Here is a 16,605-nt window from a genome sequence, read left to right as displayed (position 1 = left end):
CTGGATGCTGCTATTGACATGGAGATATCACTCTCAGCAATAGGCAAATACACCTTCATGCTTTCTAAAATTGCAAAGATGTCCCTATATAAATTGCACAAAGGTGACGGGTGGCTGCTTGACTTGCTAAATACATTAATATAGGATACATCCAAATGGGTCACTTGCACTTGCTGGACTTCTGCAATAAGTTATGTGTTTACAAGTAAAATTAACTCTTGTAATATATTGACTGAAATAAAAATATTTTTGCAGGGAAGAATAGTGCTTTGTACATTTACAGCATGCACTGCTCTGCATTGGGATGCATTGGGATGATATTAATTCAGTGAAATTATAGGCAACATATTATAATGCGGCTGTCAGCATTTTTCAAAGCCCTTTTACACCAGTACAAATTAAGTGATTGCGCACAGACATACGTTAACTAAAGACATGCGATTAATAACCATTTTGGATGCTTGAATAAATGTCATATCCAGTAGGATGATGTTGGAGTACACTGAAGTGTACCTTCTCAGGAATATCATATAACTAATATAACATTGAAGCCCTTGTGATACTTTCAATTAAATGTACAAAAATATCCAAATACATTCTCTAAAGATATACCACCAAAATGGACAAAAATTGCATGTGGTGACCTTTGTATGTACTGTGAAATATAATGGAGTGTGGGGGTGGGAAATGAACTACAAAATCAGAGGTGAAGCTTTTTTTCTGTAAGTGAACTCTACTGACAATATACAATTACTTGTAGAAAGAATTTGAATTGCATTTGAACTTTCCAAATGCTGGTATTTGGAAAAGGTGCCCACCTTGCTGTATTCACTGTTCACACAGTTCTGTGTGGGTCCCTTGGAAATGTGGAAATTAATGCCAAAAAAAGTGCATCACAACTTGATTTCTATCTTAAAAACATACATGCATTTTAGTATTCAACACTGTTTTGGCAGAGAGCGCAATTGTAGAAAATACATTTCTATCATTGGCTACACTCTCCGAATTCTATGAGAACTGAACTTCCATAAGATCCACATTAATGTTTACAAACGATATAAGTTATCATCATTCATGCATCATTGTGTAGTCATTCCTTTCTTTGCCTACCTCTTAAAGTGATGTACTGTATGTGCTTTGATGTTCTACTGTAACACGTAATATTTGTGGGGAAAATGGTTAATTGTGACTGAGAATGTGATTTTTGTTATGTACAGTTATGTACAGTTTTCCTTGTTGCTGTGCACCATGATAAGTTATAAAGGTTCAAGATGAAATTGTCATGACATCAGGAATGCTTGTATGGACATCTATTAATGAATTGGCTTTTTAAACAAAAACTGACAGGTCAAGAAATGAAAACTGCTTAGAGAGATTGTCATTGCATATGAGGTAGGCAGGTCATTCTCTAGATTTATCCTTGCATATTATTTATAGACATGCCTGAATGCTTGTGTAAGTTATATTTTGGTAAAAATGTCATATATATAAACTCGCTGATGGTATCTAGTTTGAGACAACTGTCAGATGTGTTCGGTAAGCACAATTTCATAACATTTCTCTCTTTTCCAACTGATAGCTTATTCCTTGCTGTGATAAGGTAGTTGTTTTTTGGGTTTATAAATAGGGCTGTATCTATGCCCTATTTGAGTAAAAATATGTTTCTGATCAGTAAACTGAATACTGAAATGAAATCCAAGTATACTATATGAGTATGGTGCTATGTTACAGGGACATTGGACACATTATAAGTGTTAGTAAGCACAGATAACAATGATGTGTATTGTCTACAGTATACATGTATATGTTAGAGAAGAACAGCATTGTGATTGAACCTTCATGTCCTCTTCACTTATATTTAAAGCCCATCAAACTCAAATAATTAACTTTCAAAATAAGCTTTGATAATGCAAGCCCACATGCGATTATAAAAACGGTAAATTTGGTAAATGACCAAAAAAAAAATGTAATATATAATAAAGTAAATGGGGCTTGTTATTAGATAGCCCTGAGACACATACATGCTGTACATGATTGTGTGTCTGTTAATGAACTCACATGCATAGTAGCTGCCTTTCGTAAAAATTCACAACATTCCAGAGCACTCGTTTCATAATGGAATCATAGGGGTCAATAACAGGGGGAACTAGAATTTTCTAAAATATTGAAAAAAAAAAAAAAGCTCATTAAATAAAGGAGCTGGTAAACTCATAATAGCTATAATACTGTACAATTCGCTGCAAGTTAAAATCATTATTATGCCGGAGTGTCACCCAGAGAGCCTTTCTCCATTACATTGCAACGAGTTTCCAAAAAATATAATTTACACTGTCACGATAGCAAGGGAAATGCCTGCACACAAGCAAGTGTGCATGTGAATGTACAGTACTGCAAATATAAACAGGTAAAAAAAAAACCTCAACTGTATGTTATGCAAATAGCCAAAGTATCATAGTGCACATTTTAAACACCTATATATGTATTAATTCCTCGGTGATGTATATATGCATTTATACTGGTAGTTTCCCGGCCATGTACACTCAGTGAGCACTTTATTAGGTATTTATTAGACTTTTTGGTCTTGCTGCTGTAGCCTATCCACTTAAGAGGTTTGACACGTTGTGTGTTCAGAGATGCTCTTCTGCATACCACTGTTGTAATGTGTGATAATTTGCATCACTGACACCTTCCTGTCAGCTTTGACCAGTCTGGCCCTTCTCCTTCGACCTCTATCATTACCAACACATTTCTGCCTGCAGAGCTGCTGTTCACTAAATGTTTTTTTGTTTTTTGCACCATTCTCTGCAAACTGAAGAGACTGTTGCGCGTGAAAATCCCAGGAGATCAGCAGTTTCCGAGATACTCAAACCACCCTGTCTGACACCAACAATCATTCCACGGTCCAAGTCACTCAGATCAGATTTCTTCCCTATTCTGACATTTGGTCTGAAAATCAGCTGAACCTCTTGACCATGTCTGCATGCTTTTATGCATTTAGATGTTTCCACATGATTGGCTGATGAAATATTTGCATTAACATGCTGGTGTACAGGTCTACCTAATAAAGTGCTCAGTGAGGGTATATACATACGCATTTCTGTTGGTACAATATGACATCATGTCCTGAAATAAAGGCATCAAGTTACGGCCTGATGCCCCAGGTCAGTCATGGATGGCAGTGAGAGAATCAAGTCAGGAATCATCAAAATCAATTTCTGGCGAAAAAACTCACGCACTTACGCCACAAGGCGTTTGTGTTTTGTGAGCCGCACAGAATTCTGGGATCACAGTCGTTAGTGTTGAATAAACACTACAGGAAGAACACTATAAAAAAAGTTCAGGTTTCTTTCACATAGTGAATAAAATAAAAAAGCATACAAAAACTCAAGAAATGCATCTGTAACGCCGGTCCTCGATCCCTTTTCATTTGTGATGTCTTCAACAGCCAAATGAATATAACAAAAAAAAAGTATTGTTGAAGTCAGTCTGCCCTCTGCTGCCATCCTCTGGAGTGTCCAGAATTACAGGCTCGTACGTCCACTGGGAACATTCGAAAATCTTCAAAAGGGCGCCCGCAAAATGAAAATTCAACGATATCTCAGAATTTCTTCAAGTTTCCACACGCAGCATTATATGAATCTTTTCCGAGCAGTTCTTCCTTCGCCGTTACTTGGCCAACAGGAAAGGATGCTGAGGGTCCGCCTTGTGAGGACAAAAGCAGAGTTTATTTTGTAACGCCATCAACACTTTCCAAATAACCATCCTTTGGGGAAAAGCTTAAAGCAAATGAGTTTCTGATTTTTCCGTATGTGTGGGCAGCGTCTATGTAAGGAGGAATAGCGATTGAGATATCAATCTCTAACAGGTACCACTATAGGTTACTGTATGGATCAAAACGGGCTACTGGGAAATTTATAGCCTGCAGAAATATGCAAGGAAGAAACACCTTGAACTTAAGTCATCATCTTGATAATAAGCTTTGCCCCTCATTTCACACCTTAATACAATTTCATTTAGATCCATTGCATGCAGTTCGGGTGGGACTAGTAACAAAAAACTTGTGCAGGCCATATGCAACACACACAATCTTATGGAATTTCCAGTGAATAGCTAGTTATATTGTTAGCTTTTGCTAGCAAATATCAGAATGTTTGTTATTAAGTAAAAATGCAATTCATGTTCAAATAAGACACCCATTTTATCAAGCATTAACTGTTTAATATAAAACAATAAAAATATTTGAATGACTGTTCTTTTGTGAAAGATTTCTTACTTCATGTCATGCCGTTGTTAACTTCCCACATGTGCATGCTAGTTATTGTGATCATATCTCACATACATGTTTAATGCAAAATAATGTTTTAGTTTAAATGATTATTAAGTTACATCAAGCAGGATTTTTACAAACATGATAAAATTTTAATAGTGTGATTCTGAAAACATGAACAACAAGGCAGATTAAGGCACGGGTACAGGATATTATATTAAAGCACTCGTAAACAGCACACAGTGATAGTCTGACATTGTCATTAATGCCACTTTTCACAAGCTAAATTAAACACTGGATGGCAAACGGAACTTTCCACAAAAATCAGCGTTACTGCATTTCTGTAATATTTCAGCAAGGGACAAAAAAACAAAAAACAAACACATTTCCACAAACATTTAGTAATTTGGAACCATTAACATCAGGGGACATATCTATTGTGCCCCCTGGGAATATCAATAGCTGTGAATAAGTCTGAACTTTTTTAAAACTGATATCAGCGTGTCCATAAATAGTTTTTAATCTGCTATATCTAAGATTTAAATAAGTCAATGAGGTACATTTGCAGCAGGGTAGAAAAACTCTCCACAGCCGGCCTGAAAGCGAGCAGCAATTCCTGTTGCTAAGTTAAAGTTCAGATTTCTTTTGCAATAGGTTAGATTCATGACAATACTTCAAAAACAAAACGGCAAAACATAGCATTGGGAGAGCTTGATTGTTAAAAAGCAATACGTGCACAGTATTTACATTTGACCACAACATAAGAGTAGCATCTAAAAAACGATTAGATATCAAGCTAGAGCTTATATGATTTTTTTTGCATTAAAAATAATTGATTTTACTGTCAGATTTGAAAAAACAAAACAAAAAAAAACAGCCAGAGAAAGAGACTGTGACTGCTAAAATCCTGATTCAAAAAAACGGATGTCTACTGATAATAAAGGACTTTGGGCTGATTTTATGTAAACAAACAGGTAATTATACATCAAGTGTGGCATTCTGTTGAGATGGTAGGAATGAATTCCTGCATACCATGCGCACACTTTATAGTAGTATATGTGTGGAATTAGTGGGGTAGAGCACACAAATGCCAATCGCTCCTCAACCAGCATCCACAACAGTCAGCCATTTTGTGGGCAACAGGCAGAACGCAGGCTCCCGTGCATAGGGTGAGCGTATCGCAACGCCACAAAAGATTTGCAGTCGCCTCTTAAGTGCAGCCCGTATACTACGTGTGAGCACGTGACACCAGGTCGACCTTCATTTGTCCTTCAATGCTTCGATGAGGGTTTGACAAAGACAAACTGAACCTTCATCTCTCCAGCCCCACAATTCAGTGCAGCGTGGTCCATAAATTCAAAGGTACAAGCCAAAAACACTATGATACAATAAGTTAATAGGCTTATGTCCCTTCACATTATGCACAAATATCATGCAAATGCAGTAACAGCATAGTTCTTCCTTTAAACAAAAACATATTAAAATAATGTATAGGCATATTAAAAAAATCAATTACACAAACATTATCAGTAAGAAAAGTAAACGGTCTGTACAAAAAGTCCTGCACATTTTTTAAATGTTGTTTTTTTCTTTTTATTATCCATAAAAAGGAGCACAATATAAAAGTACAAAAATAAATATTCTATGTACAATCGCTTATGCTTCTCCAGAATTAGAGTCACTGCAAAAGAAACGGGGCAAGAGAAAAACACACATTAGTTCATGCGATGGACACAGGACTGAGGGATGTACAGTTTTCAAATATGCACAATCTGAGCTGGACTTCAACTTGGTATTCTTGAAGAAAAAATGACAAAACTACAACTGCAAAGGCTTGGTAATTGCTATAGCAATATTCTATACAATACTGTCAGTGTGAAACACTGATAGGCACTTTTTATATATTTTATATACTGAATTGAAATCATTTACAAGCCTCAAGTGTCCGGCCAGGCAAAAAAAGCATTGTAGTCGTTAACATTAGTATGTTGAAATATTATGACAATTGCACTCATTTAAAATATGACTCATTGACATGTTGGCTTGGGTTAGGTATTATGAAACCAAGCGAGTCAAAATGCTGGCCCTTTAGGCACATGTCAACTCAAGATGCAAATAAGCACACTGTGTAAGATGCAATGCAGGCTTCACTTACTTTATTCCAACAGCCGGGTACAGGTAACCCATCCTCACCCTGCAGAGAGAAAGGACCATCAGTAACCAGTTATCATTCATCAACAGCAATGGCCGTTCAACACTTTCTGTCCTACCAATGAATACAGCCTGGATTCAGTCAATATTAATTTAATTGTGTGTGTAGTGTGTGTGTATATGCGTGTGCTTGTGTGTGTACAAAATGTGTATGTGTACTGTATGTATGTGTGTATGTATACATGAAGCAAGTAAGGATGTTTGTCAACATATATTAAAAACTCAAACATTCAAACAAAGCAGTAGTCACCATGCGTATGACATGACATGATACGCATCTTATTCTGTAAAACTTAGAGGCAGCTAGAGTGAGGTAGAATGAGAGAATAAATCCCAGGGAAAAGTATACAATACATATTATTACATACCAGTGCCCTTACTATGGACTAGGTGTGGGCTACCCTGGGACTACGACCATTTCCCTGGGACTTTTCATTTTTATTTTTCAAGCTGCTTGATGCTTGATGTAGTCGACTGATAACTTAAAATTTGACAAGAGAGATGTAGGCACCACTTGCTCACTATAGTCTGCTCCTTACCTGACCACAAAGATCATACAGGGGGTGCCTCCATCTTTGTCTATACCGGGGGTGTATTCACACATTTTTCCCAAAATGCTCATGTTTAAATGGATGCTTTACCTATGATTTAGCAGCAGTATGTGGACCTGTCACAGTTTGCCCTAAACCTGTTATATTAACCCTGGTAACACTGGGGTCCATACTTTTCTGAAGCCCTCTTTGGGCCTTTCATGAATCTCAACCCCGACCAGGGTGGGTAACTCCTGTCCCGGAGGGCCAGAGAGGAGGTAGGTTTTTGTTTCAATTCCCCTGGCTCATTGCAAATTAGACATATTACACCAATGCTGGTTCATTTGGTAATTAGATCACTGTCAACCATTTTGTGTAGGCGAAAATCTGACGGTCAATGGGAGAAATTAATTTAAAAATCTTTTAATTTGTTTGTATATGAAAAAAAGACTGCATTTCATCCCATTTTTATAGTCTAAAGTGGTTAGCATCCTATACATTTTTTCCATTGAGAAATCGTGCTTTGATCGGGAAATCCAGTGGTGGAAAAGGTGGTATGAAATACAGAAACGGATACAGTCCTCCTCGCAATTCGGTGTACGGGAGAAAATGAGAAGAAGGAAATTCTAGTCAGAGGTACAGTCACGATGGGTCAGCTGGAGGAAGCACATTATAGCCTTCTCAAATATGAAAAAGAGGGTACTCAAATATGGACCTTGAGGCGAGTAGTACAACTGGTTTTCTTACCCGATAGTACATTTATTGATTAATGCTGCTGATTGGCCAGAGAGACTGAACTCATCTGGTGTCCCAGGTTTGAATCAGTCCTCATTAGAGGGGAAGAATGAGAACAAGCGGGGCCAGATTTGAGTATCCCTCGAATAGGGTACGGAGTGGCTGTTACGGTTTCATCCGAGGTTAGGGAAGATGCTTTGCCACTTGTGACTTTAACGTAACAGTGGTTATGCGCCATTGGAGCATGCAGCCATATCACACACCCCTCTGGGTTCTGTGGCTACCACGGTGCCAAGAACATGGTGTTAAATGAGCCTTTAAAATGTACTGCAGCCATGCTAGAGTTTTATATATATTACTTGTTTGAAGCGTAAAGAGTTAGGATAAACTAAGAGACAGTCCAAGCAGATATCTAAACTCTTACTTCTAACTTCTTGTTCGTCACTTTGGATTAAAAGCGTATGCTAACTAACACAATTTTTAATGTAAATTATTTAGGTATAAATGTTAAATATCCATTATAGATGAGTGCTAGGTAAATAGTTTGAAATTAGAATTCTAAATGGGACTGATTATATATAATATATATATATATATATATATATATATGTATATTTCTCATGAAAAACAATGGGTAATTCCAACACTGCCCATTCCTCCTAGCCTCTGGGTGGCACTAGAGAGCATGAGGTGTCAAGGAAGCCATGCTTGCGAGAGAGAGGGAAGGGAGAGAGCACCATACCACAGAGCAAGGGGCATCCAGCCCATCCAGGCCTGGTGAGCCCGGGTCACCTTTGTCCCCCTTAAAGCCACGGAAACCCTGTTCGCAAAATCAACCGACGTCAAAATCCACCCGCAGCTCCCTGCAGCCAACCCGCCGTCCACCGGGAGGTGCTAAAACTTCTCGAGGGGGCAGGGCCTGTGGTCAGAACATGCACAGACCTGTGGGCCAAGCCCCCCCTGACTGACAGGAAAGAGGCTCACTGGGACCAGGAAGTGGGGATGTCAAGGAGAAGGTCAAGCCAAGGCCTGGCTTTGGAAAGGAAATGGCCGACACGCTGAAGTCAAAGGCTCGGAGCGTGGGAAGAAAAATCAGTAATTTTGAATTCATGATTTTGACGGAAAGTCAGCTGTGGGTCTGCAGTGAAGCTCATGTTCCCATCAGTCTTTTCCTGAAAGGGAATCCCTCAGATCACGGTTCCGGGTGCTGATGTATTTCTCAGTGCAATCCGGTATCACTAAAAAAATGAGCATACTAATAATAATAATGTCTAAATGGCTGCAGAGATGAACTCTTTAAAAGCCACATTGACATATTTATTTGTAATAACCCAAATAAGTATTTAGTGTCATCTCTTTTTGTCTTCCTAGACTCAGCACTGAAAAGCAATCGGTACAGCACACACTGGTACCGCGACCTTCTTGGGTCAATCTCGTTAGTTCAACATCAGGCACAAAACGAAGGACACTTCAGTAGGGAGACTTTCAAAAAATATATGTTGTTTGAATCGACCAGATTTATCCAGATTAGGCTTTAACAGGCTGCTTAAATTCAAATAAGAAATATACGCAAATTTGTGTGGTATCTAAAAAAAATCATTAGATGAAAAACGTGGTTATATTTCTAATTTTATACACCAATAATATTAATGGTATATATAATATATAATGATATTTGAAGAACAAAATGTTGGCCATGTTCCCAAACCTCTGTTTCAGATGTCTATGGTGGTTTGATTTTTCATCACAGTGAACAGCCAGCCTGCTAGTACTAGAAGTCTACTGAGCACTTAGTACTCATGACGTCTACTGAGCACTGTCCTTCCTTTTGTCTCTGCAGCGCACACTGAACGAAGGACATACCAACGGACAGGGTGCATCTAATCCAGGCGCTCCTTGGTCTCCCTTATCCCCTTTGGCCCCCCTGTTGCCTTTCTTGCCCCTCTCCCCCTGCATTCAAAAAGACATGGTTTAGTCCTCCTCGCTCACTAACACATACGCAAGAAAATGTAGTGAAAACAAAGATCCATGAGATCGACTCAAGATCTGAATATTGTTTCAATGTTCAAAAACGATATGGAAATACTAAAAAAACGCAATGTAGATGTGCTTTTCTTTTGGACGGAATAAAAGGTTTTAAGGATAAGGAGAGGGAAGGAGAAATATTGTAAGAATTTAGTGATCAGGAGGATTAAGTGGTGGGAAGCAAAGATGGTTTTAGTTGGGGGGGATACAGACCAATGCTATTGGTGAGTGGATATTTGTGATGTCACCATGATTGTGACAAAGCATGTCTGACAATCAACTGAGCTAATCTACAAGATCTACACTGACCACTACACTTGACTCTAACCCAGCTACTGTTCATCGAGGGAAAACAAGGTCAAACAAGGGTTCTGTTTCATTTTTTTAACTCTTTTTCTGAACTCCTAAAAAAATCCTATTTCATTTGTGATTCCTATTGATGTGTAAAATAATTTTAACAGGTTTTTTGTGACATTTACTCAATTTTTGCATTTGTTGTCCACATCTGATTAACCCCTTAGGGGCGGTTGCAACCTGCATGTTGCATCTCCCTTAACAGACCGATGTGACGCCAGCGTTGTATTAGATCATACGACCGTTTCTCAAGACACATGACCGCTGAGATGCGTTGCGATTCCTCGGCCTCTCTATGAGTTTTCTATAGGGCACCTCAGTCCATAATGGGTTAACATCAGGCTAGTTTGATGTGGTCCACATTTATTGTGTTCATGAGAAACATCTTGCCCTTTTTTATGTCAGACACATAACAAATTGCCGTGTGCCGTTCGCTTAAGAAAAAGCGCTGAAGGGGCACAGGGCCTGCGCTTTTACTTCACAACAGACTCCTGGAGAGTTTTGTGGTTTCTTCTCAACCAGCAGCCATTTTAGGTCTCGGAAACAAGTGGCGAGGATCCATTAGCTAATAACTGAAGTCACACCTAAAAGTAGAAGGAAACATGGCCAGGATTGTAGTCTAGTACCTCAACTCACTAATATATGCTAAATGCTCTCACTAAAATATTTTAGCTACATAAAATATGAATTTACACATTAAAAGCCAGCCAGCCCTATTTTCTGTCATCACTTGTATATAGTGCATAACATAATTATAATATGGGAATACCAAAAAATTGTGACCACTGGCATGATCAGATCATACAATATTATATAATTTCAGGACTTTTATTTGTCAGTACTTTTTTTGTACAGATTATTGTACAGAGTTCATGAGCAGAATCTTATTGAGACCAATTGAGATTATTGTATAAAAGCCATTCGGGATTGTTTTCAGATTTAATTGTTTCAACTATTCATTATAGTCACATCCAAAGTGCACCATGGTTAGCCTAGTAAGATAGGAGAAATTTTGTCACTAACTTTCACTATTCACAAATTTTAGATCCCTCAATACTGAAAATGTACTTTCTTGGAAAACCAATAAATACAACCTAAATCTTGGAAAACACACAAACAGGAAGAAAACAAGAGTACCCTCAATCAATTGTCAGACAGCAAGAGATCCACTCATCAAGGGCAGAGGTTTCTTTGGGGTCCAGATTAATATTGAAAATAAAAAGGGAACTGATAGGACTTAGGATAGGATAGTATAATAAACCCAGCTCACGTGTAATTCTCTTATGACACTGATTTAATGTTTCTTTAGTAAAAAATTTTTTTCCAGAATAAAGTGACGAGAACATTACACGTCAGCTGGGAGAGGAGATTAGGGCAGGCTGAGTGGGAAGGGAGTTTTAAGGGAGAGGAACGGGAGGAGGAAAGGAGAGGAGAGGAGAGGAGGATTAACCCAGACTACACATTAGAATGCAGAGGTGCAGGGCAGGGAGAGAGGAGCGACCCCTTAAAGAGCCAGGTGACACACAGCAAGGCTGAGGGGAGGAAAAGGGGATAGGAAGACCTGCGGAAACAAAGGGAAACAGGAAACAGGAAACAGGAAGAGAGGAGTAAAAACAGCACTGCAGTGCCACAGCCCGCAGTCAGCGACAGCGTCTTCAACTGGACACCACTTCCTTTCTCCATTTCTCTGCTTTGAGCAGAGCTCTTTTTTGACCTCCAGGGATGTTTCCTCAGATTCTGGAACACTACCTGGTGCATCTCTCCCGTTTTTACTTTTCAATTGAATGTATTTGTTTACTTGCTACTGTGTCTGTTTTATATTACGGAGACACTTTTTTTAAAGCTGTGAGGTATTTGTATAATGCACTTTACAATGAAGGATAATTACATTAAAGTTACATTACAGACTGGTATTATGCTATGGAAATACAATATTAGCAATGGTATAATTTCAGGAGTCTGGGAGAATGTTCACTTTGTGCTTTACACCCGAGTGGTTTAGTGTAGGTGGAAATGAGAGGGAGGCCAGTTGAAGCCGCTGACGTATTCTGACTTTGCGAGGTGGGAGGAGCATTAAACCGATTAAACGTGTTAATAGGGGGAGGAAATCACACAGGTTTCAGGGAGAAGTGAGTTTCTAAATACATCATCAATTATAGTCCAGCAGCTTATCAAAAGCACACTTTTTATTTTACAGGACCATTTCATCAAATTAAATATCAGTGACAAATAAAATGTGTAAAAATGTTGTTACAAGTGTGTAGAAATGTCAACAATCTAGTCAGCAGGTATTGTTTTCAGCATTGATGGTCACATAATGATCATAATGGTCACTGGAAAATAAAGAGTGACATAACATAAAGTTCACATTTATGTATTTACAAAAAAGCACCTCATGAAAACTCTGATTCAAAACTAAACTGTCATTCTTTCACACAGGCTATAAAAGCATATTTTCACTGACGTAACGAGACATCAAGTTAAAAATATGTATTCAGGTTGATATGAAGGTGTAGGGTGGGCTGCAAATCCCCAAAAAGGGACCTAATATTTTGATTGGAATTGGAATTGGAGACCATCCCATATCTTCATATGATCACCCCAGGACCAGTACCTCAATTTACCAGTTGAGGTATGACTACTAGTGACGCCAGCGGTCCTATTTAAATGAAAACATTAATATTTGCTACTCAATAAAACAAATCCACTATGCTCCCGTTCATTGCTCAAGCAAAATGCTGAACACAACAAATGAATGGGCAATAGATGTACACAGATTATTTATTTTCAAAAGAAGCCCTTCATAGATTTTTAGGAGGAATGCCAAATAAAATAACTGCTAATGCAATGTGTTAATTATGCTTTACATGTCTTTCGGATATATTAAACTATACATTTTCAAATAAAGAACATGTCTGATAAAAATGTGCAACTAAACCTCTCATAAAATGCAACATTTGGAGCATGGGGGATTAACTGCATTTCAGCTGTCAATTTCTAGTCATCATGTTATTGATCCACTTGAATGAACAATAACAATGTTCTCGACTAAGGTATTAAATTAAAAGAACAATGCATATTTTATCTTACCCGGGTTCCTTTCAATCCATGTGGTCCTACTAAACCCTTGAAGAAAGCAATGATAACACATTTTATTATTATTCTGTTTAAATATGAACACAACATTAGACTATTGGGCTGGGAAAAGTTACATTGCTGCGATGTGGGGGCCCTGAAGCCTCTTATAGCCATTTACATTACATTAATGGCATTTGGCAGACACTCTTATCCAGAGCGACGTACAGTTGATTTGACTAAGCAGGAGACAATCCTCCCCTGGGGCAATGCAATGGCCCAACGGCTGTGCGGATCTTATTGTGGCTACACCGGGATTAGAACCACCGACCTTGCATGTCCCAGTCATTTACCTTAACCACTATGCTACAGGCCGCCCCATTTGCACTGGACTGCAGTGTGCATTACAAAAATACTCCACATAATGTCGAATATTCCGTTTCTTCTAGTCATGTCCAAATTTGAAGTCAGGAGGGACTTACAGGGAGGCCTTGTGGCCCAATTGGTCCTGGAAATCCTGTATCTCCTTTGTCACCCTGTATTAGAGACAAGAGGACAATATAATGGATCTACTGAGAATGTACACAACTACCACAAATAATACAGAGTTACTGTATGTATGTCTGTGTCTACATAAGTGCAAGTGAATGTGCTGTACTGACAACTGACGTTAAATGATTGTGCTAGTCATTGGGGTGACAGGTGGTAGTCTGGCAGTCGGAGGGTTACCGGTTTGATCCCACCCTGGGTGTGCCGAAGTGTCCCCGAGCAAGACACCCAAATGCTCCTGACGAGCTGGTTGGTGCCTTGCATGGCAGCCAATCGCCGTTGGTGTGTGAGCGTGTGTATGAATGGTTGAATGAGAAGCATCAATTGTACAGTGCTTTGGATAAAGGCGCTATATGAATTCCAGCCATTTACCATTTACCATTTAGTCATGATAACAGCTAGGCATGTAGTGACTGAACAAAGGCCTTGTGCACAATTGAATATGGTGGCAGAAGAGATGCTGAGATGCAGCACTGCTGTGTCTCTGATCTGGTGCTCACCCTCTCCCCCTTTGGTCCTGCTGGCCCTGAAACCCCCACCGGTCCAATCAGACCCTGTAAAATCAGAGAGAGAATGCCCACAAATGACCTCAGCACAAATTGGAGGGATCTGAACAATGGAACTTGAATGGAAATACAGTATATGGAGGAATACTTCAACATTAAGACCAATACTGCAGGTTAACAAGCTTCACTTTGGGTGCTGTCTAGAGCATTTGAGTAATTGCTACTTTCTAGTGATCAGCAGCATTTTGAAATGCACCACAGACAATCTCCAAAAAAACACCCAAATTGGTTGACTTATATTTTCTGGCATTTTTGTTTTCTGTCGGCATATACCAGCAGGGGAAGATTGTATGTCTACTGGGGTTTTCAAGCTTGTTGACCTTATGCCAAAATAATGAAATAAAACTTGCACTGGTTTCTCCTTGTTGACAGAATTCAGTGACAGAATATTATACATTTCACCACTGTTCTTATATCACTGATCCTCAGGCATATAGTTGGCATGGTGTTAACATGACATGTACTTTGAACATGCAGACATATCCCAGCATGCTCCATTCATGGGTCATCGCAAGGTCAGAGGTCAAAAGCTTCAATGGTACGCCGATGTAAAGTATTCAACAAAACAGACACATTTTGACACATCTTGAATGGACCTGCAAAGGCATGGTGTTCGTATTCTGACTTTTTTTGCTGACCAAATTCGCTTTATGCGCTTGTGAGCTAATGTAGTCCATTGTGTTTCCAGCTTTCCCTTGTAAGACATTGGAAACCACTTTGGACATTAACAAAGAAGTGTCACTGTATACAAATAATGGACCCCAAGGTGCTCCCAGCGCTAGAAGTAGACCGTGCCATTGCATCTCCATAAAGAGTGTGTCCATAGAATCAGACGTACAGTATATCCCGGTAAACCAGGACTCGGATGGACCAAGCTGTAGAGAAGGCAAACTGACATGCACACAGGCAGACAGGCAGCCAGGCAGTAGAGGGGGGGGGGCGGAGGAAAGAGAGAGGAGGTTTGGGGGGGGGGTGGAGGTGGAGGTGGAGGTGGAGGTGGGGGGGGCGAGGTATGGGATGTGAGCCACTCACCACTGGACCCGGCCTGCCGTCTAGACCGTGAGCCCCCTGCACAGCGTGTTCAGAGTTAGAGAGCGGAGAGGAGAGGAGAGGAGAGGAGAGGAGTGGAGAGATGGGCAGGGGAGGATGGGGGTGTGGGGGGGGTGGAGGGGTTGAGATGGAGGTGAGTGAAGCAGTGACTTGTGGGACTCCAAAAAAAAAAAAATCCAGTTTTGATGAGGAGGCAGGGGGTGATGGTATTGTGATGGTATGGGAACGACAGTAACTCCTTTTAATGTTGAATTAGCAGCTGATCTGTTGGCTGGACGAGTGGACAATATCGGGTTGTACTTAGCGTCAGTGGTCAAACATTTGCTTTCAACTTGAAATGAGCCACCATTTTAGGCCAAAGAAACCAGGTGAGGTGGGTTAACTGTGTAATCCTCTGCTTTAAATGTAACAGTTAAAATGGCTGAGTAGCAAGGAAAGGTACATAGCCATAAGCTACATTTTAACCTGTGGGTCACACTTCAGGATAGGACATTTATTTTGAATGGTATTAAAAGACAAAATATTTATCAATATTATATATTTGTGTGTGATTCGCATTCACACCTATGTTGTATGCACGCTCTGTCTCTGCCGGGTAAGCTACAATGTTTGTTGATTGATTGATTGGCTAAAATTTAAATGTCATCTCCATTAATGAATTAATAAAACGTTTGCAAATTCCAATAATATAAAAAAACACTTGTGTTACAAATGAATGATTGTCTTAATCAGTATTTTTTGTCGAGCTGTCATGATAATCTTGGCCAATTTAAAAGGAGTTACTGTGCCATTGATGATGTGGCTAGTACATGTTTATCACCACAATGATAAAACCAGACATTAGGAAAAGAAACTCCCTTTGATTCACTTTAGGCTCCTCTTATACCATGCAACTATACACCACACACACACACACACACACACACACACACATACACACATACATACACACACATTTTTGTCATAGTTAAACATTTACACACCCAATCAAAACTATAGTAGTTTCTTTTATACATTATTAATTTGCTTCACAATACACAGATGACATCATCTGGAGCTGGACATGGACATTGATTTGAAGCCATTCAGAATTAAGTACACTGTTAAAGAGAGCAGCAGTATGATACTTCCTGGATTTCAAACCAGTAACCTTAGTCTAACTCTAATATATAACTATTTCCTATTAGGTTTCCAGAAAAAAAAAATTGCAGAATGGTGTGTATTGTACAAATGATTCCACCAT

General features: G+C 39.2%; 1 protein-coding gene across 2 annotated transcripts in view; it reads right to left on the bottom strand.

Annotated features, from left to right (window-relative positions):
• Nucleotides 1–2,881: 2,881 nt before the first annotated feature.
• Nucleotides 2,882–16,605, bottom strand: part of col13a1 (collagen, type XIII, alpha 1) — a 51,185-nt gene continuing 37,461 nt past the window's right edge. For both annotated transcript variants that reach the window (XM_061228154.1, XM_061228155.1), the window contains 6 exons: nt 14,247–14,300; nt 13,680–13,733; nt 13,213–13,248; nt 8,486–8,563; nt 6,423–6,461; nt 2,882–3,702 (listed from right to left, as the gene is read on the bottom strand). In XM_061228154.1, coding sequence (XP_061084138.1) covers nt 3,667–3,702; nt 6,423–6,461; nt 8,486–8,563; nt 13,213–13,248; nt 13,680–13,733; nt 14,247–14,300 — 297 coding nt within the window. In that variant the 3' untranslated portion in view covers nt 2,882–3,666. The remainder of the gene's footprint in view (nt 3,703–6,422; nt 6,462–8,485; nt 8,564–13,212; nt 13,249–13,679; nt 13,734–14,246; nt 14,301–16,605) is intronic.

This window comes from Conger conger, chromosome 18 (genome assembly GCF_963514075.1).
Source record: "Conger conger chromosome 18, fConCon1.1, whole genome shotgun sequence".
In the NCBI taxonomy this organism is placed as follows: domain Eukaryota; kingdom Metazoa; phylum Chordata; class Actinopteri; order Anguilliformes; family Congridae; genus Conger; species Conger conger.
The sequence above is the reverse complement of the archived record's forward strand: the minus strand, read 5'-3'. Positions and strand labels throughout refer to the sequence as shown.